This window comes from Saccopteryx bilineata, chromosome 4 (genome assembly GCF_036850765.1).
Source record: "Saccopteryx bilineata isolate mSacBil1 chromosome 4, mSacBil1_pri_phased_curated, whole genome shotgun sequence".
NCBI lineage: Eukaryota > Metazoa > Chordata > Mammalia > Chiroptera > Emballonuridae > Saccopteryx > Saccopteryx bilineata.
The window spans coordinates 79,212,955-79,240,764 of NC_089493.1; the positions used below are offsets into that span (position 1 = coordinate 79,212,955).

General features: G+C 47.9%; 1 protein-coding gene across 1 annotated transcript; it reads left to right on the forward strand.

Moving 5' to 3' along the window:
- PLA2G4D (phospholipase A2 group IVD) lies at positions 1-26,909 on the forward strand. The gene is made up of 20 exons (XM_066276950.1): positions 1-136; positions 5,497-5,569; positions 5,764-5,900; positions 7,309-7,437; positions 8,304-8,344; positions 8,729-8,771; positions 9,907-9,991; positions 10,290-10,426; positions 11,250-11,360; positions 11,490-11,527; positions 11,709-11,844; positions 12,180-12,316; positions 14,233-14,455; positions 22,511-22,628; positions 22,999-23,136; positions 23,393-23,500; positions 23,639-23,830; positions 24,109-24,275; positions 24,888-25,074; positions 26,145-26,909. The coding sequence occupies exons 1-20, from the start codon at positions 92-94 to the stop codon at positions 26,369-26,371; spliced, it is 2,472 nt and encodes an 823-aa protein (XP_066133047.1). The 5' UTR covers positions 1-91; the 3' UTR covers positions 26,372-26,909.
- Positions 26,910-27,810: the final 901 nt, after the last annotated feature.

The window sequence follows — 27,810 nt, forward strand, 5'->3', positions numbered from 1 at the left end:
GTTCCATCTCATTGCAGTAATTGCTGCCAGCCAGCCAGGGAGCTGGCATCTTGGCAGGAGCTGAGCCTGGCGTGGAGCTGAAAGGGTTGACATGGAGAGACTGAAACCCAGGGGACCATCCGGCCATCCTCCTCAGGTAACCATTCCCTCCTTCCCTCAGAGGAGCACAGTGGCTGCGTGTCACGAAAGGAGATCTCACCAGGCCCACAGCCCAGCACTGTAGGCAGTGGACTTTGTGGAACTGGCTGAATGAAGCCCAGGAATTACTGAGTTTGCCTCAAAACTCTGCCAGCCCAAATCCCCATCTACTGCCAATTATTTACTGCGCCCCCGAGTGATGAAGCCGCAACCAGGCCAAGGAAGCTTACAAACTGTTCACCCCGACCTTGCTATGTGCTTCCCCTCAGCCCAGACTTCTCATTCGCTGCCAGGCACTAAGGCCAGAGCGACTGGCTCCTCAGGTCTCCCCTGGAATCCCAGTCGGTGGCCACGAAGCGGCTAAGTGTGCCAAGCTCACTATCCTGAGGCATATATCTTATTTGCAAACCTTACCAGGCTTCTGGCCTCGGCCTTGAGATCCAGGTCTGATTGGGTCTAGACAAGCTATTCCAGGCTGTTCCTCCAAGAAAAGGCTCACCTGGGGCAGGTCACATACCAAGGAACCCTGGGGAAGATAGAGAGGGACCCGTCCAATGCAGGACAACACCTGCTGCCCCCGCCGGTGTCAACCTGGAGGGCACTCTGTGAGGTGGATAGCAGTGGAAATGCCCTGATGGGGGTGTGGGAGAAACTCAAAGCTGCAAGAGCAGGGTGGTGGAGGTGCTGGAAAGCTCTGGCTTCCTCTGCTTCCTGTCAGGACCATGAGCCCCAGCACAACAAGCTGGGGAGGTTTCTGAAGTGTCCTCTTTCATCCTCATCTCCCTGGAGAAGGCTGTGCAGCCTTCCCTTCCCACCCTTTGCCTGCTCTAGGCCCAGCCCAGAGGCAAACTAAAGCCCAGTGTTTAGTGACCCGGGAGCCTGAGTTTGCCCTCACATATGGGAAGCACCTTGTCTCCTGCTGACGCTCCTAGAGCTGGCTGAGCCTCCGAGAACAGGCCCCTGACACCCAGCCTTCAAGGCAAACCTTAGCAGCATCCTCACTCAGGGCTCCTTCCCACTGGAACAGAAGACTGGAGCCTGCTCTGACAGCAGGAGCTTGACTGGCAGAGCAGGCTGAGCATCTAGAACTTGCTTTGGGATGTTCCTGCTGTGCTCAGCCTGACTCAGGAGGTGCGGGGCCCATGACTGCTGCAGCTTCTACTCCTCTCCAACCTCCTCATTGCCGCACCGGGGCTCCCTCGATGCCAGCAGGCGAAGAATGTGGCCTGCTCATTTCTCTCTTCCTGCTAAAGACCCAGTGGTCCCAGATACTCTGGACCTTGGTCTGGGGATTCCCTTGGGCCACATCCCCCATGGTCCTCTCCACAGACAGGAGGATGGAGTAGGTCCTGGAGTCTCCGTGTCAGGGGAGAGACAGTGGCTGGAACTCTCTGCAGGGAGGCACTCCCAGGATCCTACAGGAATCCCAGGATCTTACAGGAAATTGGGTTAGGGGTCCCTGCTGGAGAACTCCATAAGTGTCCAGGGTCAGTCATCAATTAAGGCAGTATTTCAAGGAGACAATCATTCAAAAGCGAAGATGAAGTTCCAATGCCCTCAGGAGAAAAAGAATTTTGTTAGTTGACATGTTAATTCAATAATCATATTTAGCTAAAACAAATCTATGAAATTCTAGTGTCTAGATATTCACAAGTCAGTGAGGAAATTTTACATGGCTTTACAAAGAGGCAAAGTCCTGGGAAGGTAGACTAGCACAGGGGTTGCGAGCTCAGGCCTTGAAGATCTGGGTTTGAATCCTAACAATTCAGAGACTGAGGGCAAGTTAAAACTGTGCCTCAATTCTCTTATCTGTAAAATGAGAGGAAATGTGAATACTATCTTATAAAGTTGTTGGGAGGATAAATCAAGTTTGTATATGTAATGTGCTTAGTACAGCACCTAAAAACATAGCAAGCACTTAATAAATAGTAATAAGAGCAATTATCTAGACACTCTTTGCTCTTTTGCTAAACATTTTATAAGCTTTAATACATTTAGCCTCAGAACACTGTGTGAGGTTGATACTATTATTAATCCCACAATATATGACAATTTCCCACAAAGGCACTGAGAATTTTAGTGACTTGTCCAGAGTCACACAGCAAGTAAGTGGAGGACCAGGGTTTAGATCCAGACAGCCTGGCTGGAAGCCTGCTCTTGACCACTCTGCTCTGTTGTCCCCGGTAATGATCAGTCATAAATATTGTCAGAGCCCCTCCTCTGGGTGCTCTGTGTTAGCGATGGTCTTAGAGGTGAAGAGAAATGGGAGTGGGGGACTTTCTGAGGTTAAGGGATTCTTGGTGACTGGAGGGGGAAACGGGCAATAGTGCTCAAACTGGGCGATGTGACTGGATGGACAGTGAGCATTTGGGGCACTTCTTCATAGCCCCACGAGGACTGAGAGGGTGGGCTGCCCCTGCCCTCCATGTTAAAGTGGACATTGACACACACTCCCCTGCAGGACCTCAGGATCCCAACCAGGACCTTCTCTGTGGCATGCGTTGATAGAAATGGGGCACAGGGAGAAATGGAGCCAGGTATCTAAAAACTCGTTAAATTCCAATGTCAATCTCTGGCTTAAGACCTGCAAAGTTGAAATGTTGCTGGTGTCACTGGAGTTAGTCTCCAGGAAGGAAGAAACGAGTCTGCCTCACTGAGGGATTATATATGCTCTGCCGGAATGACAGGGATGACAGGGACACTCTGTCAGGGGGCCCAGTGGAGAAGAGTGGGGATGGGGACATGTGTACTCAGTGGCTTTGCTGTGGTCCATTATTGTCCTATAAGGTTCTCTGCGGGGAGTGGAGAGTTATGTACCATGGACACCGAGTCAGCCCCTACTGAGGAGCACCTGTGTAGAGCAGAGACCAGTTCCTGGTGGAAGAAGAGACTCCTGGTCACAAGCACCAAAATGGGACAGGTCCTGGGAGGGTGCAAGGCAGGAGGCGGCTTGTTTCCTCACCGCACAGTCCCCGAACCATGCCACAACGAATGCCTACCTTGCAAGCATGGTACTGCGTCTGCCTCAGACCACAGGGGCTTATAAGAAACTCGTTCAGGGTGCCCAGAAAAGTCTACACAGCCAGGCCTCTAGAAGAATAGAAACCCTGGATCCCAGCAGTACCAAGGACCTCAGTAATAGGAGTCCCCCGGTGCCCTGTCCCCAGCAGGACTTAGCCACACACTACCTGGCCTCTGCTTCTCCTCCTGCCACCTTCTGCTCATCTTCTCTGCCCCTCCCAGCTTCTGCCCATTTAGTCTCTTCCTCCTCCTCATTAGGCTGACATGATCTCACCAGCATCTTAATAGACAATGACCTTTCATCCACTGCTTACAGTAACAGCTGATGCTCTTGGAGGCACACATATATATATTGTTTCTTTGTTTTGTTTTAACGAGAGAGAGAGACAGACAGACAGGAAGGGAGAGATGAGAAGCATCAACTCGTAGTTGTGGCACTGTGGGGCATCTGTGTTAGGCTTGCTCGTGGGGTTACCAGCTGCAAGCACTTTGCCTGATTGGTACATGATTGCATGACTGCACCACATGTGTATGGCCTATATAAGGCTATGAGTGCTTTCGCTCAGGGAGATTGGGGAGGCTCAGACTGCCTGCCCACCACTGTGAGGGGCATTTTGCTGTTTGTTTGCCTGAGAGGCAGTTTCCCCTGACTGTGTGCTTGTCCGCTGTTGTGAGACTATATTGAACAGAATGGCCCAACCCTCTCTGGCTCTGGAGTTCGCCCAAATCCAATGTGAACCTGCCTGGTCATGGCCACTGGCATTGCAGGCACTTTAGTTGTTCATTGATTGCTTTTTTTAAATTAATTAATTAATTAATTAATTTATTTATTTATTTAATATTAAATGGGAGGCAGGGAGGCAGAGAGACAAACTCTCACATGCACCCTGACGGGGATACACCCGGCAAACCCTCTATGGGGTGATGCTCTGCCCATCTGGGGTGTTTCTCTGCTGCTTGGCAATTAAGCTATTTCAGCACCTGAGGTGAAGCCATGGAGCCATTCTCAGTGCCCAGGGACAACTTGCTCGAGCCATGGCTGTGGGAGAGGAAGAGAAAGATTTTATATATATATATATATATATATATATATATATATATATAGAGAGAGAGAGAGAGAGAGAGAGAGAGAGAAAGAGAGAGAGAGAAAGAGAGAGAGAGAGAGAGAAAGAGAGAGAGAGAGAAGAAGGAGGAGGGGGAGGTGTGGAGAAGCAGATGGTCGTTTCTTCTGTGTGCCCTGACCGGAAAGCGAACCCAGGACTTACATACACTGGGCTGATGCTCTACAACTGAGCCAACCAGCCAGGGCCTTGATTGCTTTCTCATATGTGCCCTGAAGGGGGGGGCTCCAGCTGAGCCAGTGACCATGGGGTCATGTCTGTGATCTAAAAAGTCAGTGACCCTGTGCTCAAGCTGGTGAGCCCACACTCAAGCTGGCAACCCTGAGGTTTTGAACCTGGGTTCTCAGCATCCCAGGCTGATGCTCTATTCACTGCACCACCACCTACCTAGTCAGGTGTGGAGTTTCTTTCTTTCTTTCTTTCTTTTTTTAGTGAGAGAGAGAGAGAAAGGCAGGGACAGACAGACAGGCAGAGAGAGAGATGAGAAGCATCAACTCATAGTTCTATCACTTTAGTTGTTCATTGATTGCTTTCTTATATGTGCCTTGACTGGGGGACTCCAGTTGAGCCAGTGACCCCTTGCTTAAGCCAGCAACCCTGGGCTTCAAGCCAGAGACCTTGGGGTCATGTCTATGACCTCACACTCAAGCTGGTGAGACCAAGTTCAAGGTGACAACCCCGGGCTTTTGAACCTGAATCCTCAGCATCCCAGGTCAGCGCTCTATTCACTTTGCCACCACCTGGTCAGGCAGGTATGGAGGTTAATTTCCACCTGTGAGAGGGTGAATACATGTGGCTATCACAAACCACTGGGCTGCCCAAGTCTCAGCTTTCCTGGAGTTCATTTCCTGTCCAGAGGATGGTGGGCATGCTGGACAGCAGGGTGACATGCTTTACCAAAGGTCTGCCTTCCCTTGGAGCTCTGGGGGTGGCCGACCCCACACTGACATATCCAGTGTGGTGGCCATTCTTTAGTCCTCAGTTTCCTGCATTCCTCAGTATACTGTGCAATCCTGTCCCCAAAGGGGAGAGAGTGTCACAAATTCCACACCGCCTCAGGGGTCTGCCGCTCCCTTACTGCTGCAGCCCAGGACCACTGCCCCAGGACAGAGGTGGGCAAAGGCTGCTTGGCTCCAGAGCACTTGGCAATGTCGCAAGCCTCTCAGGAGAATCCTGGGCCCAGATTGGTGCGGCTCATTTTGCTCTTTCTCTCCAGGAGGAGGCCTCTGCCTGCTGGCGGCTCACCGTGAGGGTCCTGGAGGCACGGGGCCTGGGCTGGGCTGACCTGTGTGAGTATCTGTCTCCTGGGCTTCAAGGCCGTTGGGGTGTGTGGGTCCTATGGGAAAGGCCCAGACAGATGCCTCGGGACTGGCTGGTCTGGTCTGCCCACTGTGGCCTCTGGAGTCTTGGTAGGAATCTGGCAAGGCCCCGGGAGAGGGATGTGAGGAATTCTCTCTTACAATGGCTCTCTTTACATTGTCAGTGAGCGAGGCAGACCCCTATGTGGTCCTACAACTTCCAACTGCACCTGGAATAAAGTTTAAGACCAAAACGATCACCAACTCCAGTCATCCGGTATGGAATGAGACCTTCAGTTTCCTAATCCAGAGTCAGGTCAAGGTAAGGGTCAGGCCACCCACCTGAGGCTGTACCTTGCTCAGCGAGGATTCTTGGGGTGGAATACACTTTCCTCCTGGGATTAAAGAAACTGGGAGTGAGTGTCTTTGTGCTCCAGTCTGGATGTGCTATGGGCGAATGTGTGAACCCAGCTGTTGGGGGCCTAACCTCCAGCAAGTGGCTGGTTCTCACTATGCCTATTTATGGAATGGAGATGGTAAGACTCCCCTCCTGATTTGGGTTGTTGTGAAGTTAAATAATGCACTCCTAGTACAGGGCTTGGTATACACAGTGTATTAAGAAACCAGCAAAGCAGGGGTGCAATTGGAGGGGGAATTCTTTGAAAGAATTTTATTTTTATGTGTTTTTCTGAGACAATTTTATTATTTTATAAAGGCAGCAATTAGCAGAGGAAATTATTGCTTGTAAATTTTACTGTTATTTTTATTTTGAAGTACAAAGTGTGGAGGCGTTGTAATCTTTCCCGGTTTTGATTTTTTTTTTTTTTTTTGAGGAAGAGAGAGGAAGGGAGAGAAATGAGAAGCATCAACACATAGTTGCAGCACTTTAGTTGTGCATTGATTCCTTTTTTTATAGATTTTTAAAAATTTTATTTATTTATTTAAAAAAAATTTTTTTTTTTCCCATCCAAGTACTAACCAGACCCGACCCTGCTTAGCTTCCGAGATCAGACGAGATCGGGCGTGTTCAGGGTGGTGTGGCCGTAGACTATTTATTTATTTATTTTTTACAGAGACAGAGAGTGAGTCAGAGAGAGGGATAGACAGGGACAGACAAACAGGAACAGAGAGAGATGAGAAGCATCAATCATTAGTTTTTCATTGAGTGTTGCAACACCTTAGTTGTTCATTGATTGCTTTCTCATATGTGCCTTGACTACGGGCCCTCAGCAGACCAAGCAACCCCTTGTTGGACCCAGCGACCTTGGGTTCAAGCTGGTAGGCTTTTGCTCAAACCAGATGAGCCCGCGCTCAAGCTGGCGACCTCGGGGTCTCAAACCTGGGTCCTCTGCATCCCAGTCTGATGCTCCATCCACTGCGCACCGCCTGGTCAGGCTGATTCCTTTCTCATATGTGCCTTGACCGGGGGCCTCCAGCTGAGCCAGTGACTCCTTGCTCAAGCCAGCAACATTTGGGTTCAAGCCAGCACCCTTGGGATCATTTCAATGATCTTGTGCTCAAGCCAGTGACCCTGTGTTCAATCTCATGAGCCCATGCTCAAGCTGGTAACCTCAGGGGTTCGAACCTGGGACTTCAACGTCCCAGATCAACACTCTATCCACTGAACCATCAGCAGTCAGGCACCTGGCTATGATTTTCAAGTAAGGGCCCAACAGATGTGGGCTATAGCTATGAGTAAATAGTGGGCTAAGTTGTTCTCGGGTCCCTAGAATGTCCTGGAGCTAAGTGTCTATGATGAGGATTCAGTCACAGAAGACGATGCCTGCTTCAAGTTTCTCTATGACATCTCAGAAGTCCTCCCTGGCAAGCTGCTCCGGAAGACCTTCTTGCATCCCCAGGTGCGTGGGGAGTCCCAATGGGATCCAGGCTGAGGAAGTTGCTCAGTTTCTCCCATCTTTTAAGATACGGCCAGGTTAAATTCATTCACAAAAAGATGCAAACTCTTTTATATTTTAATAGGAAAGACAACACCTAACTGTTAGGGACTGAATCACTCAATGAAGAAATTGTACTGCCTTTGAATTTGGGGTGGTGGAGAGCTTCCTAATGTTCCTCAAAACACAGTTCAGTGTGACCAACCCTTTGGACGTTTGTGGTTTCATCACTTCTACTTATTGCCTCTAACCTCCCATGTGGCCAAGGCCTGTGTTACCAAGGTCTCTGTGTTCTTTCTCCAGCAGGTGAAGACTGGGGTGGGGGTGGCCAGAGTTCTGGGGTTGGATCCCCTTCAAGAGAAAGGTGAAATGGGCCCCGAGCATCCTCAAGCCTCCTTTGACTTGTACTCCTCTTCTCCAGGCTCAGTCTTGCCAGAGGCCTGCTCTCTGCCAACTTACTCATTTGTAAAATGGGAAGAATTATAATACCATGCCTCCCTTAGAAACTTGAAATGATGATACGGTGAACATAAAAGAACTGTTTCAGCTGTATTTTTTTTAATTTTTATTTATTTATTCATTTTAGAGAGGAGAGGGGGGGAGAGAGAGAGAGAGAGAGAGAGAGAGGAGAGACAGAGAGAGAGAAGGGGGGAGGAGCTGGAAGCATCAACTCCCATATGTGCCTTGACCAGGCAAGCCCAGGGTTTCGAACCGGCGACCTCAGCATTTCCAGGTCGACACTTTATCCACTGCGCCACCACAGGTCAGGCCCTTGTTTCAGCTGTAAAGACTTATATAACTTTTGATGACTTGCTCATTTTTTATTTTAGGGACAGGAGGAATTGGATGTAGAGTTCCTGATGGAAAAAATGTGAGTAGTCTCCCATAGCCCAGGGAGTGTCTAAAGACCCAGGCTTTACTTAGGGAAATGTCATTGACTCAGATCTTCCCATTGGTCTGTCCAGCCCAGAGTCCCTGTCCCTTATCTCCCCACCTCTGTCAGCCTGGAGGGTGGGGATCCCTTTGGAGAACCGAGAAGAAGGTCAATGTTTTCTCTGCCCTGCTCTCTCTCTCTCCTCACCTTCACCCTTCAGAAGCATCTCCCCACACCCTGAATAGTACTCAGGACTTAGAGAACCCTCAGTGCCATCCAGGGAGTGCCCAGGTGAGTGGAGCCTCAGCTTCGAAAGGACAGGTCAGCTCAGGGAGCTTCTGCCTTTGCAAGGCCAGACTGTGGATGGTTTGATTTTTCTAGGTCAGACTGCGCAGAAAACCTCATCACCAACAATGTCCTTGTGGTAACCATTACCTTCCCCAGGCTTGGGAGTGGGAGTGGAGGTGGAGGTGGGGGGGGCCAGAAGGGGCAAAGCAAGGACAGGGCTTTGTGGGAAGACCACCACTGGCCTCTCAGCTAGGTGGTCACCTGGGAATGTGTTCAGGGGCAGGGGTCTCACAGGGGCCTGGGGCTAAAGGGAACAAGGAAAGGGGTGGCTGAGGCTCTGCCGTGAGAAGGTTCCGGCCCAAGGCTGTGTGGCTGAGAGAGTGTTGGGGGAATTGTAAGCGCTTCCTGGTATGTTTGGTCACCTATGATGACTCATAGTTCTTAGTTCTGGGAGAGGAAGCCCTGGCAAGAAAGTCATGCAGGCCAGGCCTGGCTGAGGTTGTTAACACTGAGGCCCAGAGGCAGTTTCCAGGGTGGTGTGCTTCCAATCTGGGAGCTTTGGGATAGGGTCAGCGGTCAGTCAGCTCTTTCCTGAGACAGTGGAGAGTTGGAGTGAGTTCTCCTAAAACACAGCAAGCTCACACATTAAAATCATCATCCTTATTGCGGATGCCTCTTATCTGAGGCGATGGAGACCAGGGCTGTGATGATGGACTGGGTGCTTCTACAGGAGGGGCAATAGCAAGACCTGAGCGGCTGCCGCTACCAGCGGGCAGGCATTGCAGAGAGAATGCGGCAGGCTCGTTTGGCAAGTCAGGACAGGAGCACGGTCCGGAGGTGCTCTAGTAGCTAACATGTTAAGAGTTTCTCTGATCCATCATTACCCTGTAGATCCGTAGTTTATATAATACTCTTTGGGAGCAGTTGTAGAGTTAATGCATCCTCCAGGTTGAGGCTGTAGAGAAACCTAGAGAAGAAAACACTGTGCCTGACAGCTGGGGGTCCTGCAGAGATTCCAGAAGTTTGGTAAATCTAGGAGAGTGTGGGGGTGGGCAGAGTGGGGGCTCTCCTGGCTGTTCCAGGGCGTCTGGCTTAGCAGTGGCGGCACATCTGCAAACCCCTGGTGAGGGGTTTCTGCATCCAGTCCCACTCTGAACCCCGCTTCTTGTTCTGTGTGTGGTGGATTTGTGACAGTGGGGCTCAAAGAGTGAGGTTGAAGGGACCTCGGATTCCCCAGCAGAGCCCCCTGCCCATGATGTGGTCTGCCCCAGGCTCGAGAGCTGTCACGCTTGGACGTCCGTCTGGAGAGCACGGGGAGCATAGCCGTGGTCTCACGTGAGACCTGCTCAGAACCAGGTCTGACCTCTGCCTGGAATGTGGGGTGGAGGGGCGGAGGCTGGGAAAGCCATGCAGGGCAGGAGGTGAGCAGCAGGGAAGAGCTGCCTCTTCTTTCCCGCAGACCAGACGGGTGTGTCACAGGAGGCGGGAGTCCCATGGGGTTGGGGGCCTGGCAGGCTGAGAAGGGCCCTTTCCAGAACCCTTTCTGCTATGGTCCAGCCAGGGGCCTCCAGCATGTCCAGGCAGTACTGCCAGTGTTCTGGGTCCTTGCTGGGGCTCTGTCTCCCTCGTGTTAACCTTCCCCCTCTCTCCCTAGACCAGGACAACTTGGAGCTGGAGCTGGTGCTGAAAGGGTCATATGAGGACACACAGACATCTGCCCTGGGCACAGCCTCTGCCTTCTGCTTTCACCACTTAGGGGCTCAAGAGGCAGAGCTGAGTGGACGCCTGAGGGTGGGTCTTTGGAGCTTGACTCTGGAACTGTCCTGCTAATCTAAGCTTTGGGCCAGCTCCAGTTGCTGCAGGCCCCTCTCTGGCCTGTCCCCTGCCAACACCAGTCCCCTGCTAGCCTCCCCCAGTTAGGTACATGCCCTTGGCAGATAGGAGGATCAGAAGGGCTTGGGGTGGGTGGGGGGCTGTTACATCATGTCTTTTGTTCGAACCCTTAATGGCTTCTCCAGTGATCCTCCGATGGTGTCTGCCCACAGGCCCTGCCCAGCCTGGCCCCCACCCACTTCTGCTGCCTCACTTTGATCAATGTTCCCTCTCATTCATGATGCTCCAGCCATAACTTGCCTCTTCTTGCTCTTCCAGCATGCCAAGGCTTTCCCTGTCCTCCTCTGGCTCCCTCCGCAGCTCCTGCTCCTCCTCCTCTTTTAGATCTCAGCTCAAATGGCACCTCTTCAGAGGGGCAGTCCTTCGCCGCTGCACCTTAAATAGACCCCACATATCCCACCTCTGGTGACTCTATCTTATCACACTGCTATTTCCTTTATAACAGTTATTAACATCAGTTTATTACCCATTTCTTTATAAGTTCTTTATAAATTCATGCATGGTTCAGTTAGAACAATAACTAAATATTAGCTATTATTACACTAAATGTTAGCTATTATTTTTGTAATTATAATTTTAATAATTATAAATATTATAATTACTTCTGTATTATCAAGGAAGAACTGTATCTGTCTGGATCACTGTTTAGATACTCGGTAAGAATCTGTTGAGTGAGTGAATGAATGAATGAATGAATGAATAAATGAATATTTCCCTCCAGAGCTCCAATAGCAATAGCTGGAATACAGTTAACTCAGCTGGGCATGTCACTGTGCCTCTCAAGTCCTTGACTATGGGGAAGGAGATGACCGTTGACATTCCAGCTACAGATGTAAGTAGCCTCACCTGGGTGGGAAATGCCAATGGGAATAAAGATGGGGAGCCCAAGGACCCCAGTGGATACTCACATTTCTCTCAAAGTCTAGGACATTCTGAATAAGATCTCTTGCTTTGATTTCAGACTCCAGGAGTGAGGCTACAACTCAAGGCTGCGGGCTGGTAAGGGACATTGATATCTGTCAGGGACAGTGAGGGGTGGTGATGGGGCAGGGGATTGCAGTGGACAGAGTGGCCCTTGGGGTTGGGAGCAGAGAGGTTATTTGGCAGGTACTGTGGGCTTGGCCAACCAGTGGCTGAGCTCTGCAGGTACCCCTCATCCTTGGACCCTCTGCCACCCCAGTCCTAAGGAGCTGGCCGTGCGCCTGGGCTTCGATCTGTGTGCGGAGGAGAAAGCTTTTCTGAGCAGGAGAAAACGGGTGGTGGCCAAGGCCCTGAGGAAGGCCTTGCAGTTGGACAGAGACCTACAGGAAGATGAGGTTTGTGGGAATCAGGGATAGGGGCTGATGGTGCAGATACCTTAGACTGACCTTAAGGGAGTACCCGATTACTGTGCCCTCTTCAGACACCCAGTCCACAGAGACTGGGAAGTGAGCATGTAGAAAGAGATATGGGGCATGGGTACGCTTCTCACTCCCTTTGGAGCTCTGTGCAGGTCTGAGAGGAGTCACTTCCTGAGGAGGGAGTGGATGCTGGTTCTAACTCTGACCCCACCAGGCCCTGACCATGGTCCTGACCAGGTCCCTTCTCTGGAGGCAGGGGGCAGCTCTAACCCTATCTTTGTTAAGCCAGCCTGTGTCTTTGTGTGGTCCAGGTCCCCATCGTGGGCATCATGGCCACAGGAGGAGGTGTCCGGGCCATGACTTCTCTCTATGGCCACCTGCTGGCTCTGAAAAAGCTGGGACTCCTGGACTGTGTCACCTATTTCAGTGGCATCTCAGGAGCTACCTGGTAAGAGCCTTGAGGACTGGAGAAGCAGAGATGACAAGGCCCTAGAGGGGAGTGGAATGGATGCCAGAGGGACCCTCTATATGGGGAAACCAAGTAGGTGTGAGCAGTATGGTCTGATGGGTGACAAGTGGCTTTCTCAAAAGGGAGGAAGTAGACCTTACAATGGTCCTACATGAATGAGGCATTATAGGATGTCCACTCTTTGCTACTGAAGAGGTGTGAGGCAGCCAATTCAGAAGGAGTTGGGTTTTAGTCTCTGCAACACCACTTACTGGCGCGTTACCTTGACCAGCTTATTTTCTCTGATTCTCAGTTGACTCGTCTCCAAAGTGGTGGTACTAACAGTACATCCTTCACAGGATTGGAGTGGGACAGCCCAAGTAAAACACTTAACATGTCTGATGTGTTTTAGGAGCTCCAAATTGATAGCTCTTTTTTTTTCTTTGTTATTACTTTCTTTAATACTCTTTTTTAAATTTAATTTTATTTTTTGTATTTTTTTTTCTGAAGTTGGAAACAGGGAGGCAGTCAGACAGACTCCTGCATGTGCCCGACCAGGATCCACCCGGCATGCCCACCAGGGGGTGATGCTCTGCCCATCTGGGGCGTTGCTCTGTTGCAACCAGAACCATTCTAGCGCCTGAGGCAGAGGCCACAGAGCCATCCTCAGCGCCCAGGCCAACTTTGCTCCAATGGAGCCTTGGCTGCGGGAGGGGAAGAGAGAGACAGAGAGGAAGGAGAGGGGGGAGGGTGGAGAAGCAGATGGGTGCTTCTCCTTTGTGCCCTGGCCAGGAATCGAACCCAAGACTCCTGCATGCCAGGCCGATGCTCTACCACTGAGTCAACTGGCCAGGGCCTCCTTTAATACTCTTAACATTCTCTAGGGTAGTTTCTCTTATTGTTCCTATAGCATAGATGAGGAAATTGAGGTCAAGAGATGCTATTTTACCTAAAGACAAAATTGCTTCCCTACACCACTTTGCCTATAGTTTCTACTGTTAGAGATGCATTCCTTTGAGTCTTACTGAAGAGTGGCGTCAAAGGAGTAAAAGGAGTTATCTCCTCAGAGAAATTTAGGTGACAGTGTTGACAAGCTGTCTCAAAGAGCTTCCGGACAGACGGATGAAGATGGCAGTAGAGTCTGGAGCTGTGCTGTATAATACAGTAGCCACTAGGCATCTGTAGTTATTCTGTATAATACGGTAGCCACTAGGCATCTGTAGTTATTCTGTATAATACGGTAGCCACTAGGCATCTGTAGTTATTCTGTATAATACGGTAGCCACTAGGCATCTGTAGTTATTGACCACTTGAAATGCGCCTAGTCCAAATTTAGATGTATTATAAGTGTAAATCACACAGTGAATTTTGAAGACTGTTTGGAAGAATGTTTTTAATATTACTTACATGTTGAAATGATCATTTTTGGATATATTAAATAAATTAAATATATTATTAAAATTAAATTTTACTTATCTTTTTTTACTTTTTTATAATATTTTAAAAAAAGATTTTGTTTACTCATTTAAGAGAGGGGTGAGAGAGAGAGAGAGAGAGAGAGAGAGAGAGAGAGAGAAGGAGCAGGAAGCATTTGTGCCTTGACCGGGCACGCCTTGAGTTTCGAAACAGTGACCTCAGCATTCCAGGTTGATGCTCTATCCACTGTGCCACCGCAGGCCAGGTTTCTTTTTACTTTTTTAAAGTATGGTTACTAGAAAATTTCTGGATGTGTGGCTCACATTATATTTATACTGGGCAGCGCTGAATTAAAAGGAGAGAAAGCCCTGAGACATTTTCCAGATAGGTGGTGCTTTGCCAAGAGCAGCACATTGGGAGAAGCCACAGGTGGAAAGGAGGAGCTGCAGGACCCAAGCTGGGCCTCAGCGTGTTATTGTACCGTCCTTTTGTTTTCCCAGGACAATGGCCCAATTATATGGGGACCCTGAGTGGTCGCAGAGGGACCTCGAGGAACCCATCAGATATGCCCGGAAGCACCTGGCCAAGAACAAGCTGGAAGCCTTCTCCCCAGAGCACCTGGCAAACTACCATCGGGAGCTGGAGCTGCGAGAGGAGCAGGGGCACCCTACAACCTTTGTGGACCTGTGGGCTCTGGTGCTAGAATACATGCTGCACAGCCAGGTAGGGCACCTCTGCGTGCGGGGTGGAGCCCAGTGCAAGGGCCGGCTGGGGCAGCCATGCAGCTAGCTGACGCGCAAGTGCATTCTCTGCAGGGTAGGAGTCCTAGACCCTTAGTTTAGAATGTAGGAACCACTGTGTTTCAGTGTGTGCACAACTTTGGGGTGCTGCCTTTTTTTTTTTTTAAAGCCAAAATTTCAGCAACTTTTATTGACTACCTTTTAAAAGCCCTATGCTGCTGTTTTACAAGGCATAATAGACCAGCTCATTTGGTCAAAGCATTCTACATCATTAGTTTGAACTAACCTTTACTGAAACAGCTACAGCATCAAAAGAGTTAAGGCAAATTGGAATTCATAGAAAAGGATAGGACACTTCACACTACGTTCAAGAGCCGCCTTTTTGAATCAGGTTAGTTTTCAATTAAATTGCCATAAAACTGAAATTTCTGGATCTCCCAAGAGCTAGGAACCAGACAATACCAAAGCCAGCTCAGCAGACAAAGCTTTTACATGTGTTTGAGTCAGTGAGATTGCTCAGACAGCTTTTCTTTTACTTATACTGCAATATGAAATATATTCTTTCTCTTCATCTTCATGGTAGTGTTAAAAGCACAGACTCTGGTGACAGATTCCCTGGGTTCTACTCCTTATGCCTCTTACTAGCTGTGTGTCCTTAGGCAAGTTGCTTAACCTTTCTGTGCCTCAATTTTCTCATTTGTACAATAAGAATGAGAATGGTACTTTTCTAACAGGGTTGCTGTGAGCATTCAGTGTACCTTGGCATAGAATAAGCATCCAGTTTTAGCTACTATATTTCTTAATTATTATCCTAACACCAGTAAAACAAACTTAACATATAAATTTTTTATATATAGCTTCTTTAAGGAAAGCTTAGTATATTACCTAGAAACCTTATATTAACTGCTACAATTATTAAAATCTGATTTCTTTCACACTATTGTTTTTACCACATATAATTATTTGAACAAAGTTTCTTTTAAAACATTTGAAACAACTAAAACACAAAAGGTATATTTAACATGCATAGCAAAAAGTAGACTATCAAATATATTAGCAGAGGAAAGAGTCTTTTCTTTCCTTCTTTTTTTTTGTTTTTTTCTACAGTGAGAAGCAGAAAGGCAGAAAGACAGATTCCTGCATGCACTCAACTGGGAGCCACCCGGCATGCCAACCAGGGGATGATGCTAGCACCTGAGGCGGAGGCCTTGGAGCCGTCCTCAGCGCCAGGGCAATGGAGGCTCCATTGGAGCCTTGGCTGTGGGAGGGGAAGAGAGAGACAGAGAGAAAAGAGAAGGGGAGAGATGGAGAAGCACACAATTTCCCCCTGTGTGCCCTGGCTGGAAATTGAACCTGGGACTTTCACATGCTGGGCCAACGCTCTACCACTGAGTAAATCAGCCAGGGCGAAAATTTTATTCTTGCTATCAAGCACAATGCTTCTTGGAAATAACCATCCATTCTTATTTTTTTATTAAAATTATTACTTTAAAATATTCATATTCATATTATTATTATTTAGTGGAGGAGAGAGAGAGACAGACACAGGGACAGACAGGAAGGGAGAGAGAGATGAGAAGCATCAACTCTTTGTTGCGGCTCCTTAGTTGTTCATTGATTGCTTTCTCATATGTGCCTTGACTGGGGGGCTCCAGCTGAGCCAGTGACCACTTGATCAAGCCAGAGACCTTGGGCTTAAGTCACAGATCTTGACCTTCAAGCCAGCAACCTTTGGGCTTAACCCAGCAACCATAGGGTCCTGTCTATGATCCCATGCTCAAGCTGGTGAGCCTGCACTCAAGCCAGCAACCTTGGGGTTTTGAACCTGGGTCTTCAGCATCCCAGGTCAATGCTCTATCTACTGCACTACTGCTTAGTCAGGCTAAAAATATTTATATTAAGTATTTGTTACAATAATCTTCAGACCTAAGAAAATGAACAAAGTGCCTGACTGGTAGTTGTGCAGTAGATAGAGTGTTAACCTGGGATGCTGAGGTCCCAAGTTTGAAACTCCGAGGTTGCTGGCTTGAGCACAGGCTCACCAGCTTGAGCATGGAATCATCAAAAATGATCCCAAAGTCACTGGCTTGAGCCCAAAGGTCACTGACTTGAAGCCCAAAGTCACTGCCTTGAGCAAAGGGGTCACTGGCTCAGCTTGAGCCCTCAATCAAGGCATGTATGAGAAGCAATCAATGAACAACTATGAGTTGATGCTTCTCATTTCTCTCCCTTCCTGTGTTTTTCCCTTCCTGTCTCTGTTTCTCTCTGTCTTTCTCAAAAAAAGAAAAGAAAATGCATATTCATGATCTCACCAGCTAGCCTAAAAAATGAAATGTAACAGAAATAGTTAAAGTCCCTAGTGGACCCCTCCCCTATCCCATTTTCCTCCCACCCCCAGAGGTAACCACCATTCTGAATTTAGGTTTGTGATCACATGCATATCTGCAATCTGTAGACTTTATTGCATTATATAATATATAATTACATAACATAATTTATATATCAATACGTACCTTTATTATATATACCTTTACTATGTATACTTTTATTTAAAATACATACCCTTAAGAAAAATATATTACTTACACAAATGGTTCAAATGGTTTTGTATAGGTCTTCCAGTGCACATGTTAGAGATTCTCTACACTTTAAAGTTACGTATTAAGCTCAGTAGTGCAGTTGTTAGCCCACTGGGTACATGTCCCTTCAACTTTCTTAGCTATTGCAACCTCATCCTCCAAAGGGTTGTGTTAATTTACATTCCTACCACCAGTGTATCATGGTTTCTTTTCTGTATGTGCACTTCACATTTTTATTTATTTAATTTATTTAATTAAATTTTTTTTTTACAGAGACAGAGAGAGAGTCAGAGAGAGGGATAGACAGGGACAGACAAACAGGAATGGAGAGATGAGAAGCATCAATCATTAGTTTTTCGTTGTGCATTGCGACACCTTAGTTGTTCATTGATTGCTTTCTCATATGTGCCTTGACTACGGGCCTTCAGCAGACTGAGTAACCCCTTGCTCGAGCCAGCGACCTTGGGTCCAAGCTGGTGAGCTTTGCTCAAACCAGATGAGCCCACGCTCAAGCGGCGACCTCGGGGTCTTGAACCTGAGTCCTCGGCATCCCAGTCTGATGCTCTATCCACTGCACCACCGCCTGGTCAGGCACACTTCACATTTTTAAAATTTTGTTTATTTTATGGGTGTGAAATGAAATTTTATTGTAATAAATTTAAATGAAATTTCTCATTTCTTTGGTTTTTAGTGAGATTGATCATATTTTCAAGTATATTTGTCATTGGGACTTCCTCTTCCATAGATTACCTACTCAAATTCTTTTACATTTTTCTATTTAATTCCTCTTTTTATATTATTTTGTTGGAATTCTTTATATATTCTAGATATTAATCCTTTATCAGTTCTAATAGATTTTAATGCATAATTTTAACAATATCCAATGTATCATATCTTTCCCCAAAGAGACATATATCTTTGTATATGTTCTCTTTTTTTGGCTTATTTAATTGAATTTATTGGGGTGACACTGGTTAACAAAATTATACAGGTTTCAGGTGCACTATCTTCCTATATATTCTTATAAAAGATATAAAGATTCGTTTTTTACAATTAGGACTTTAGTCTTCCCAGAGTTTATCTTCAGGTATTATGTGACTAGAATCCAGCTTTATTTTTTCGCATAGAGATAGCAAACTTTCCCAATATCACTTACTGCTTTTTTCTCCACTGGTTTGCTACTTCTGACTTGTCAGCTTTCATACATGCACAGGCCACCTCCTGAGGTCCTCATTCCATTCTGATGGGACCGGTTCTCTATCCCTGTGCCAGTATCGCACTGGCTTAGTCACTCCACCTTTGGAATAAATCTTGGTACCTGACAGGGCAAATTTATCCCCACCTGCCACTTTGGTTCTTCTCAGAATGATCTTGGCTATTTTCGGCTCTTTGCTTTTCTACATACATAATAGAATCAGCTAGTCAAATTTTACGATAAAATGTTATTGGGATTTTCATTGAAATGGCATTTAATTTATAAAACCAATTCTAATTACCTGAAATATTTTTATTTTATTAACACATTCTATGTATTCTTTATGTCTACTGTTTAAGTTCATATTCAGTTTTGAGGATGTTTGTTTTATTATCTGACTTTTCTGCCTGGTAGCACCAATTAGTTACTGTAGAATAGGAGAAGATTGTTAGGAGTTCTCTTTACTAGGTGCTAGAAAATGCAGTTTGATAAAGATTTTAATTTAATTAACATTTGATCCTCCAGTAATGACTCAATGCACAGTTTTATGTACATGATTTATTATAGTCATTTTTTAAAAGACAAACTTAATTAGTTTTTTCCTATTCACAAGAATAAAAATTCTTGTGGTATTATTAAACTATAATGTATTCTTTAAAATGAGTACCCATATGGCTTTTAAGTGTCTCAACAGGAAAGGTTTCAAATATTTTTTTTCTTAGTTATCATGCTTTCTCTCTTAAAGCTAACATTTATTGTATGCTTTTTAAAATAATTACTTATTCAGACAAATTTAGTGTTGATTTCAAATTTAAGTCTTTAGATGAAAATAAGTACCTTCATACTATACTAATCTACAGTACTACAAGCCATTTTTAAATGCCAGAAATTATAACTCCATTCACAACAAATTACAATTTCATTAGTATTAAGCATTATCAGAGAAATATCATACCTTGAATTTTACTCAGAACTTTATTAGTTCACATACTTCTATAATATTGCTTGTTTTTGTTAAAATAAAAAAAACCTTGTAAAATACACTAGTCATAATAAGAGCTTCTCAAACTATCTGACACTCTTTCTTTAGCCTTTTGCTGCCGAGCACTAAAGTTTAGAAGCTGCTCATCATTCAAGAGGAAATTCAGTTTTCTCTTATCTTTTGCTGAGTTAAGGTCTTACAGATTGTTTTTTAACTTTGGACAAAAAGTCTTACATACTCGTTAGTCCCATCCTGTACCAACCACGTCAACATGTCACCAATGCTGCACCTAGCTCCCTCACTTCAGGAGGGAGCCCTGAGTCATCTGAGTGGTGTCGAGCTGGGTTAGGGATCCTCACTTTGGGAACCAGGGGGCTAGAGATCCGGAGGCCTGCGGCAACTTACCCAGGAGCTGGTAATGGGAAAAGAAGCCACTTTCAGGTGGTGGAGGGTGTGCTGCTCCTGTCTCAAACCTTCCCCAGGGCAGACATCATGCATCTGTAGTAAAAGAACGCATTTCCCCTCATCGTATGTGTCACAACCAGGCAAACAGGATTCCTAACTTCTTTTGACTTTGAGAATAAAAATTGCAGGTATGAATCAACACCTAGACACATTCACATCTACAGGACGGACTTGCGGATATGACAAATTGTCAGTACGCACAGCTTAAGCCATTTGGGGAGATTTTCCTGTGGAATCTCCATAACTCAAGTCATATTGGGTGTCACTGAGGAAGTGAGGGAGAAGATGACTGTGGTTGATACATGACTGCTCTCATCTAGTGACAGAGGGCTGATGGGGAAGAGGAAGTTTCACCAGAGTGTTGAAGCTTTGCCAGGGTGAGAAAGGGACTCCTCACTGGACAGGCTGGGCTCGAGTCCTGAGACACACACCTGGCTCATCCTCAGAACCACCAGGGAGATTTTATTTTTATTTATTTATTTGTTTGTTTAATTATTTTTAAGTGAGAGTAGGTGAGATACAGAGACAGACTCCTGCGTGTGCCTGACTGGGATCCACCCAGCAGATACCTTCTGGGGCCGATGCTCTGCCCATCTGGGGCCTCTCACAACCACACTATTTTTAGTGCCTGCAGTGGAGGCTCCACCAGCCAACCTCAGTGCCTGGGACCAGTGTGCTTGAGTCAATCAAGCCATGGCTGTGGGAGGAGAAGAGAGAGAGAGAGAGAGAGAGAGAGAGAGAGAGAGAGAAAAGGGGAAAGGAAAGGGGAGGGGAGGCGAAGCAGATGGTCACTTCTCCTGGGCGCCCTGACCAGGAATCAAATCCCGGACTTCTACATGCCAGGTCAATGCTCCACCACTGAGCCAACCAGCCAGGGCTGCTGGGGGAGGTTTTAAAAAAGCAAATTCCTCAGTGGCTTCTGCTCATTCTCAGAATAGACCCAGTAATCTGTATATTTGACAGACTCTCTAAGTAAATCTGAGAATAAGGGCTGACACGGCAGCTTGGGAAACCCCTAGGTCTAGCTGCTGAGGAAGGTGCCGTCCAGCTCAGAAAACCTGAGAGAGGGATGGCACATTCATGGCACATGTACTGCTCTGTCAGAAACAGCCCAGGGCTTGTGGCAAAGGACTCCTCCCAAGGTGGGGCTCCAGGCAGCCACCACCATTAACCTTGCTGATGCTTGAGATGTACCCTGTCTTCCTCTCTGGTCCAGGAAGGAATGAGACCTTTTTCTGTGGCCCTGGAACTCCCAAAAGGCAAGCCACAGTCCTTGCTATCAAAGACAGAGCCTAGAGTGTGACTGAAGAGGATATTATAAACAGGAGGCAAGAGTAGACAAGGGGTGGGGGCACAGAAGGGGAGGCAAGGATGTCAAGAAAGCATTTGGGAGGGGCTAGAACTTGAACTTCGTTGAGGTGAACCGAGAAGGGGCAGTGCACCCCCTGGCAGAGTGTGCACTAAAGGGGGAGTCCTTTCTCCTTCTCCCTTTATTATTTATTTATTTAGCATTGAGGTAAAATTGCTGTACTATATTTTAGCTGACTTTTAAATGAGCACAGCAGCTAATACAGATAGCTTAGATATTCAATATATAATTCCTGTTTATATTAAGAAACATACAATAGTTATGGGTCAAAATTTCCAGCTTAAAAGAACCAGTATTATTTTCCTCACTCTTATAATTACCTAGAAAATATATTAGGGTCTGAACTTCCTTGTAGATGAGCTCCTCACTGTCTCTTTGGGCAAAAGTCCATGACATCAAGGAAGATGCATTTTCTTGACTACACTAAGAGAGTATCTTCTATTTGCCCCCCAGCTACCCTAGTCTGTACCAGGAGTTTCCCGTCATTGTTCTAACCACTACCACACTCTAACTCTAAACTAATTATGATTGTAAAATCCGTGTGGCCTTCTACATTTGAAAAGATGTGGCAGGAGTTTCACCCTGCACCTGAAGCTGCAACAGGCCAGGCCCTCACATCCAACCAGGCCAAGTGGTATTTTTTGAGTGTGTGTGACAGAGACAGAGAGAGGGACAGATAGGGACAGAAAGATAGGAAGAGAGAAGATAAGCATCAATTCTTCATTGTGGCACCTTAGTTGTTCATTGATTGCTTTCTCATATGTGCCTTGACCGGGGCTACAGCAGATCAAGTGACCCCTTGCTCAAGCCAGTAACCTTGGGTCCAACCTGGTGAGCCTTGCTCAAACCATGTGAACCCGTGCTCAAGCTGGTGACCTTGGGGTTTCAAACCTGGGTCCTCCGTGTCCCAGTCCGATAATCTATCCACTGTGCCACCTGGTCAGGCTCAAGCGGTATTGATTCTACCTCTAAAACATTTCTCCAACCTACTGCCGCTGCCTTAACTCAGGCCATCTCCAATCCATCTCATCAATTTCCCTCCTCCTCTTCCTGTCAGTTCAACTTCCAACCTAAAAGACGATTCCAGGGTTCTTTCTAGGAAGCAATACATGTACACAGGTATATATGCCCCTTTGTGTCTGTGTCCACCCTTCATCCCATAAACATGGGGCCACTAGGACCACAGGATGCAGAGGGGGTGTCATTGTTGACACTGTGCTGTGGTCCTTGTGAATGGCACTCTCGGGAGATTCAGGTGCACAACCTGCTAGCCCCACATGGTGACCCTGTATGTAGGGCTGGGCAAAACATTGGGGCAGGAGTCATAACAGAAGGGTACATCCACCCAAACTACCCCCAGCCTGTGTCCCACCCCACCCCTGTCCTGATGGAGTTACTGCCTCTAGGGTGCTCTTAACCTCATTTAGGCCTTCATGCCCCCACCCCAGGTGATGGATCAGAAGCTGTCAGGACAGAGAGCTGCACTGGAGCGCGGCCAAAACCCTCTGCCCCTCTACTTGAGCCTCAATGTCAAAGAGAACAGTCTGGAGACTCTAGACTTCAAGGGTACGATCCTCAGTCCTGTCCACCCCACCTTCCACCATATATACACATATGTGCACACACAGACGTACACATGCATATCAACTCTGCACCCTGTGGGTCCCCAGAGAATTCAAACAGAAAATGCCTGCATAGATGGCCGCGGCTTTCTGGAAGGTGGTGGTTCTGGTGGGAATTTCTGTCCTGGGGGTGGGTTGGTGGTGGTGGTGTTGGTGGTGGTGAGAATGTGGTCAAGGGGCTCGGTGGGGAAAGTGGTCAGCCTAGGAGTCAGCAGGCAGAAAGGAGGAGGAGGCCAGCTGGGGGTAGATTCTTTGGCTCCTGTCAGAGCTGCCCCCCCACTCTACCCTCATTTTCTCTTCCTCCTGCCCCTTAGAGTGGGTCGAGTTCTCTCCCTATGAGGTTGGATTCCTGAAGTATGGGGCCTTTGTCCCTTCTGAGCTCTTCGGCTCCAAGTTCTTCATGGGACAGCTGATGAGGAGGCTCCCTGAGTCCCGGATTTGCTTCCTGGAAGGTGAGGGTGGCCACTTTGAAGGCCCTGGCCAGGCCCGTGCTAGGCCTCCTTGACTGGATGTGACTCCTGCCCCCAGGTCTGGCAGAGCCCCGGGTGGGGGCAGGCACTGGACTGGGGGGAAGAGGCGTTTCAGAGGATGCCTGCTCACCCTCCCGTTTCCCACCTACACCCAGGGGTGGGGGCCCCTGGCTTCTAAGCCATGGGGGGCGGGGCACTGAGGCTAGAGACTGACCTTTCACGGGGGTTTGGCCTTCAGGTATCTGGAGCAATGTTTTCTCCCTAAACTTGCTGGACGCCTGGTATGACCTCACCAGCTCTAGTGATGCCTGGAAGCAGCAAATCAAGGACAAAATCAGGAACCTGGGTAGGAAAGGGAGGAGCAAGGGGAGCCTGGGATGAGGCTGCTTCCTTTCCAGATGCTGGGGGTGGGAGGCTGTCAGAGGGGGCAGGCCAGGCATCTCTAGGCTCCTCACTGGACCAATATCTGTTTCTCTGGGCCCAGAGGACCGCCCTGCTTCCCTGAGGACCTCCTCATGGCAGGAGGCCTTGTGGCTGCAGCCCGGAACAGCGCTGGCCCAGGCATTTAAGGGCTTCCTGACAGACAGGCCGCTCTTCCAGCGCAGCTCCAACTTCCTCCAGGGCCTCCAGCTGCACCGGGACTACCGTGATCAGAAAGATTTCTCTGTCTGGGCAGGTAGAGGCTACTGCTATACGTCCTTGGGCAACAAGGTTAGACCCATGGGTGGAGATGGGCCACGGCTGGGACTGGCAGAGGCCTTTGGGTCACAGCATCCAATTCTGGGGTATGTGGCCTGGAGGACTTGGGAAGGGCAGGTGTCACGTGCATTCAAGGAGTGATACCAGAGGTAAGAAGGGGACCTGGAATCAAATGCAATATGAGGGTGGGTGCATTGTGAGTGAATGATCTGTGGCAGAGTCGCTGCCCCTGACTACCTCTGCCTCCCCCATCAGACAGCCATCTAGACTCCACCCCTGGCCTGCTGACCCCACAGGAGCCCCACCTCTGCCTGGTGGATGCCGGCTACTTCCTCAACACCAGCTCTGCCTCTATGTTCCGGCCAGGCCGCAGGCTGGACCTCATACTCTCCTTCGATTACTCCCTATCCTCGCCTTTTGAGGTGCTCCTGGTTGCTTGGTCAGGCTGAGCTCCAGGGGCGAGCAGCAGGGCACTGGGCCACTAGCCCGGGCCACCTGTGTCCCCAAGGGGAGGGAGGAGTGACAGGGTTCTGACCCACCAGCTCCTGCAGGGTCCTTGGCTGGGAAGGGCTGTGGAGATGCTAGTGCCCCAGGCTAACAGGACAGGTGGACAGGAACAAAGTCTGCTGTGCCTGCCCCAAGGGGAACAGTTGTCGGAGCTAGGGGAGACCCTGGACTGTCCATATCCATCCCACGAGAGCCTCACTGGGGACTCTGGGAAGGCGGGGGTAGGGTCCTGATACAGGAGTGGTTCCCCTGCTGAAGCCCTCCAGGTTCTGGGACTGAGTAACCCAGTAACAGCAATCCTAAATGGGGGCGGGGGAGTACTGCACCTGAAGATTTTAACCACATAGCATTGCAGACTACCTGCATCGTTTGCCTCCCTCTGAGCTTAACTGGACCATAAACAAGAACCAGGTTGTCTTGACACTGAGCAGTCAGTTTGGGCTGGGGCCATCCTGGCATCTTCTAGAGGGCCAACCTGGGATGACGGGGAAGCAGCTGGTTCTCTCTGGGGCCCTCTCCCCAACCAGACACTGCAGCAGACTGAGGTGTACTGTCGAGGCCGGGGGCTGCCGTTCCCCCACATGGAGCTCAGCTCACAGGACCAACGCCAGCCCAAGGAGTGCTACCTCTTCTCAGACCCCGCCTGCCCCGATGCTCCTCTCCTGCTGCACTTCCCGTTGGTCAATGCTTCCTTCAAGGACCATTCAGCCCCAGGTGAGACAGCCCCTCCCTCCATAAGAGCCTGGCAGCCTGGCCTCTCAGACACACTGCCTTAGGCCCTCCCCAGAGTCCCGTGGCCAACAGAGGGGGGGGGAGAGTCTTGAGGTTAGTTCCATCCAGTTTTGGCCATAGCAGTTCCCTGGTGTCTGTATAGATGCCTGCATCCCTTCAGGGGCCCTCTGTTTGCAGTCACTGTGCTGCTGTCCTCTTTGTCATGACCCCAAGTTCCTTGTCCCCCCCAACCAAACTCTCCTAGCTATACCTGGGCCCCTCCAGTTCAAAGAATCCCTGCATCCAGAGGCACCTGTGGTGTTGCTGACTGCAGCCAGCTGCTCAGACACCAAGTTGTTGGAGGACTTCATAAAAGCTCTCCAGGCTAGACAAGCAGGAGAGATAGGCCCCGGTCCCCACTCTCTCAGAGTCCCCTAAACCTACCTGCCCTTTCACTTGCCTCTATTATCCTATCCTAGCCCAGACTGGGGTCCTTTCTCAGTGAGCTGGGCCTCTATTGGTGACCCTTATCTAAACCTTTATCACATTCCTTTCAAGCCAACTATTCAGACATTTCTCTCTTTTTGGTGGGAAAACCAAATTTCTGCCTTTGTGCATTATTCCTGGTTTTCTACTTCTCACCATAATTTTAAACCTTTCAGCCTTACTCTTAACATGCTCAACACACATGTCACAATTAAAGGTGGGTTCTTGCAAAGCAAATGCTCTTTGGTTTTTGCCTCTAGTTTCCATCATTAGTGAGAATTCATTAATTAACCTAATTGATTCTGTTGTTCTGGCTGTTTCCAGTTTACCCCTGAAGGTGATATAGACAAACGAGCTTATCTGAATAGTGGAAGAAGCGTTTGCTACAAGAAAATGTGGGGAGCAGCAAGCTCTTCATATCTCAAAATAGTATCCTGCTATCCATGTTTATATAATATTTCTGGGCAAAGAACATAGAGAACCAAGGAGCCCTTCAGTGGGGAGCAGCCACCCCTGTACCCAGCTCTGAGACTTAGTTCTGCCCAGCTGCAAGGTGCTGCTCCTAACTCCCTCTCATCCCTGAGCAGGTGTCCAGCGCAGCCCTACAGAGCTACTGGCCGGCCAGGTGGATCTCACTGGAGCCACCTCACCCTACTCCCTGTTCAACATGACCTACAAGGAGGAAGACTTTGATCGCCTGCTGCAACTCAGTGATTACAATGTTCAGAACAGCCAGGGTGCCATCCTGCAGGCCTTGAGGATGGTTCTGAAGCACCAGGCCCCAGGGGCCAGGCTTCCAGGGGCACAGTCTTGAAGCTCCTCAGGCGCCCCAGCACCCTGAGGGCCAGACTGTTTTCCAAAGAAGCTGCATTGTTTTATATTCATGTCACCATTGTAGAAGGGTTCTATTTCTCCACATCTTTGCCATACTTGTTATGGTCTGTCTTTTTTATTATAATTATCTTAGTGGGTATGAAGTAGTATTCCTATGAATTTCCATAATGACTAAGGATGTTATTAATCTTTTCACAGCCCTGGCCAGTGGCTCAGTGGATAGAGTGTTAGCCCGGTGTATGAACATCCTGGGTTTGATTCCCAGTCAGGGCACATAGGAAAAGTGATCATCTACTTCTCCCCATCCTTCCCCTCTCTCTTCCTCTCCTGAAGCCAGTGGCTCAATTGGTTTAAGTGTGGCCCCAGGCACTGAGGATAGCTTGGTTGGTCTGAGTGCATCACCCTCAAGTGCTAAAAATAGTTTGGGACCCAAGCATTGGCCCCAGATGGGGTGCATGCAGGAGTCTGTCTCACTGTTTTTCCTCTTCTCACCTAAAAATAAATAAATAAAATTTTTATATACTTATTGGCCTTTCATATATCTTCTGTAGAGAAATGTCTATCCAAATCTTTTGCCCATTTTAATTGGAGTATTTGTCTTGTTAAGTTGTAAGAATTCTCTATATAGTCGACAGTGTATGATTCACAGTTTTTCTCCCTGTCTATGGGTTGTCTTTATACTTTGTTGATGATATTTTTTGAAACACAGAAGGTGTGTTTGTCTTTTTTATGATGATAGCCAATTTATGTATGTTTTCTCTTGCTGCTTGTGCTTTTGTTGTCCTATTTAAGAAATCATTGCCTAATTCTAGGTCATGAAGATTTACACCAATGTTTTCTTCTAGTAGTTTTTGTAGCTTTTGCCTTACATTTCGGTCTTCAATCCATTTTGAGTTAACTTTCATAAATGGTGTGAAGTACAAGTTTGACTTCATTCTTTTGCACGTGGATATCCAATTATTCCAGCACTATTTGTTGAAAAGGCTGTTCTTGCCCCCATTGAATTGTCTTGATATCCTTGTTGAAAATCAATTAAGGGTAAATGTGACAGTTATTTCTAGACTCTGATTCTATTTCTGTTTATCTGTTCTTGTGCTGATTTCACATTGTCTTGTTACTCTAGCTTTTTGTAAGTTTTGAAATCAGAAAGTATAGTCCTCCAAACTTTGCTCTACATTTTCCAGATTGTATTGGCTATTGAATTTACATATGAATGTTAGAATTAGCTTGTTGTAAAAAAGACAGCTGGGGCCCTGGCCGGTTGGCTCAGCGGTAGAGCGTCGGCCTGGCGTGCGGGAGACCCGGGTTTGATTCCCGGCCAGGGCACATAGGAGAGGCGCCCATTTGCTTCTCTAACCCCCCATCCCCTCCTTCCTCTCTGTCTCTCTCTTCCCCTCCTGCAGCCAAGGCTCCATTGGA

Coding starts and splice junctions, on each gene's coding strand:
- PLA2G4D (XM_066276950.1), top strand. CDS start 92: ATGGAGAGACTGAAACCCAGGGGACCATCCGGCCATCCTCCTCAG. Junction 12,317..14,232: donor GGCATCTCAGGAGCTACCTG/GTAAGAGCCTTG, acceptor TTGTTTTCCCAG/GACAATGGCCCAATTATATG. Junction 23,137..23,392: donor CCGGATTTGCTTCCTGGAAG/GTGAGGGTGGCC, acceptor TTTGGCCTTCAG/GTATCTGGAGCAATGTTTTC.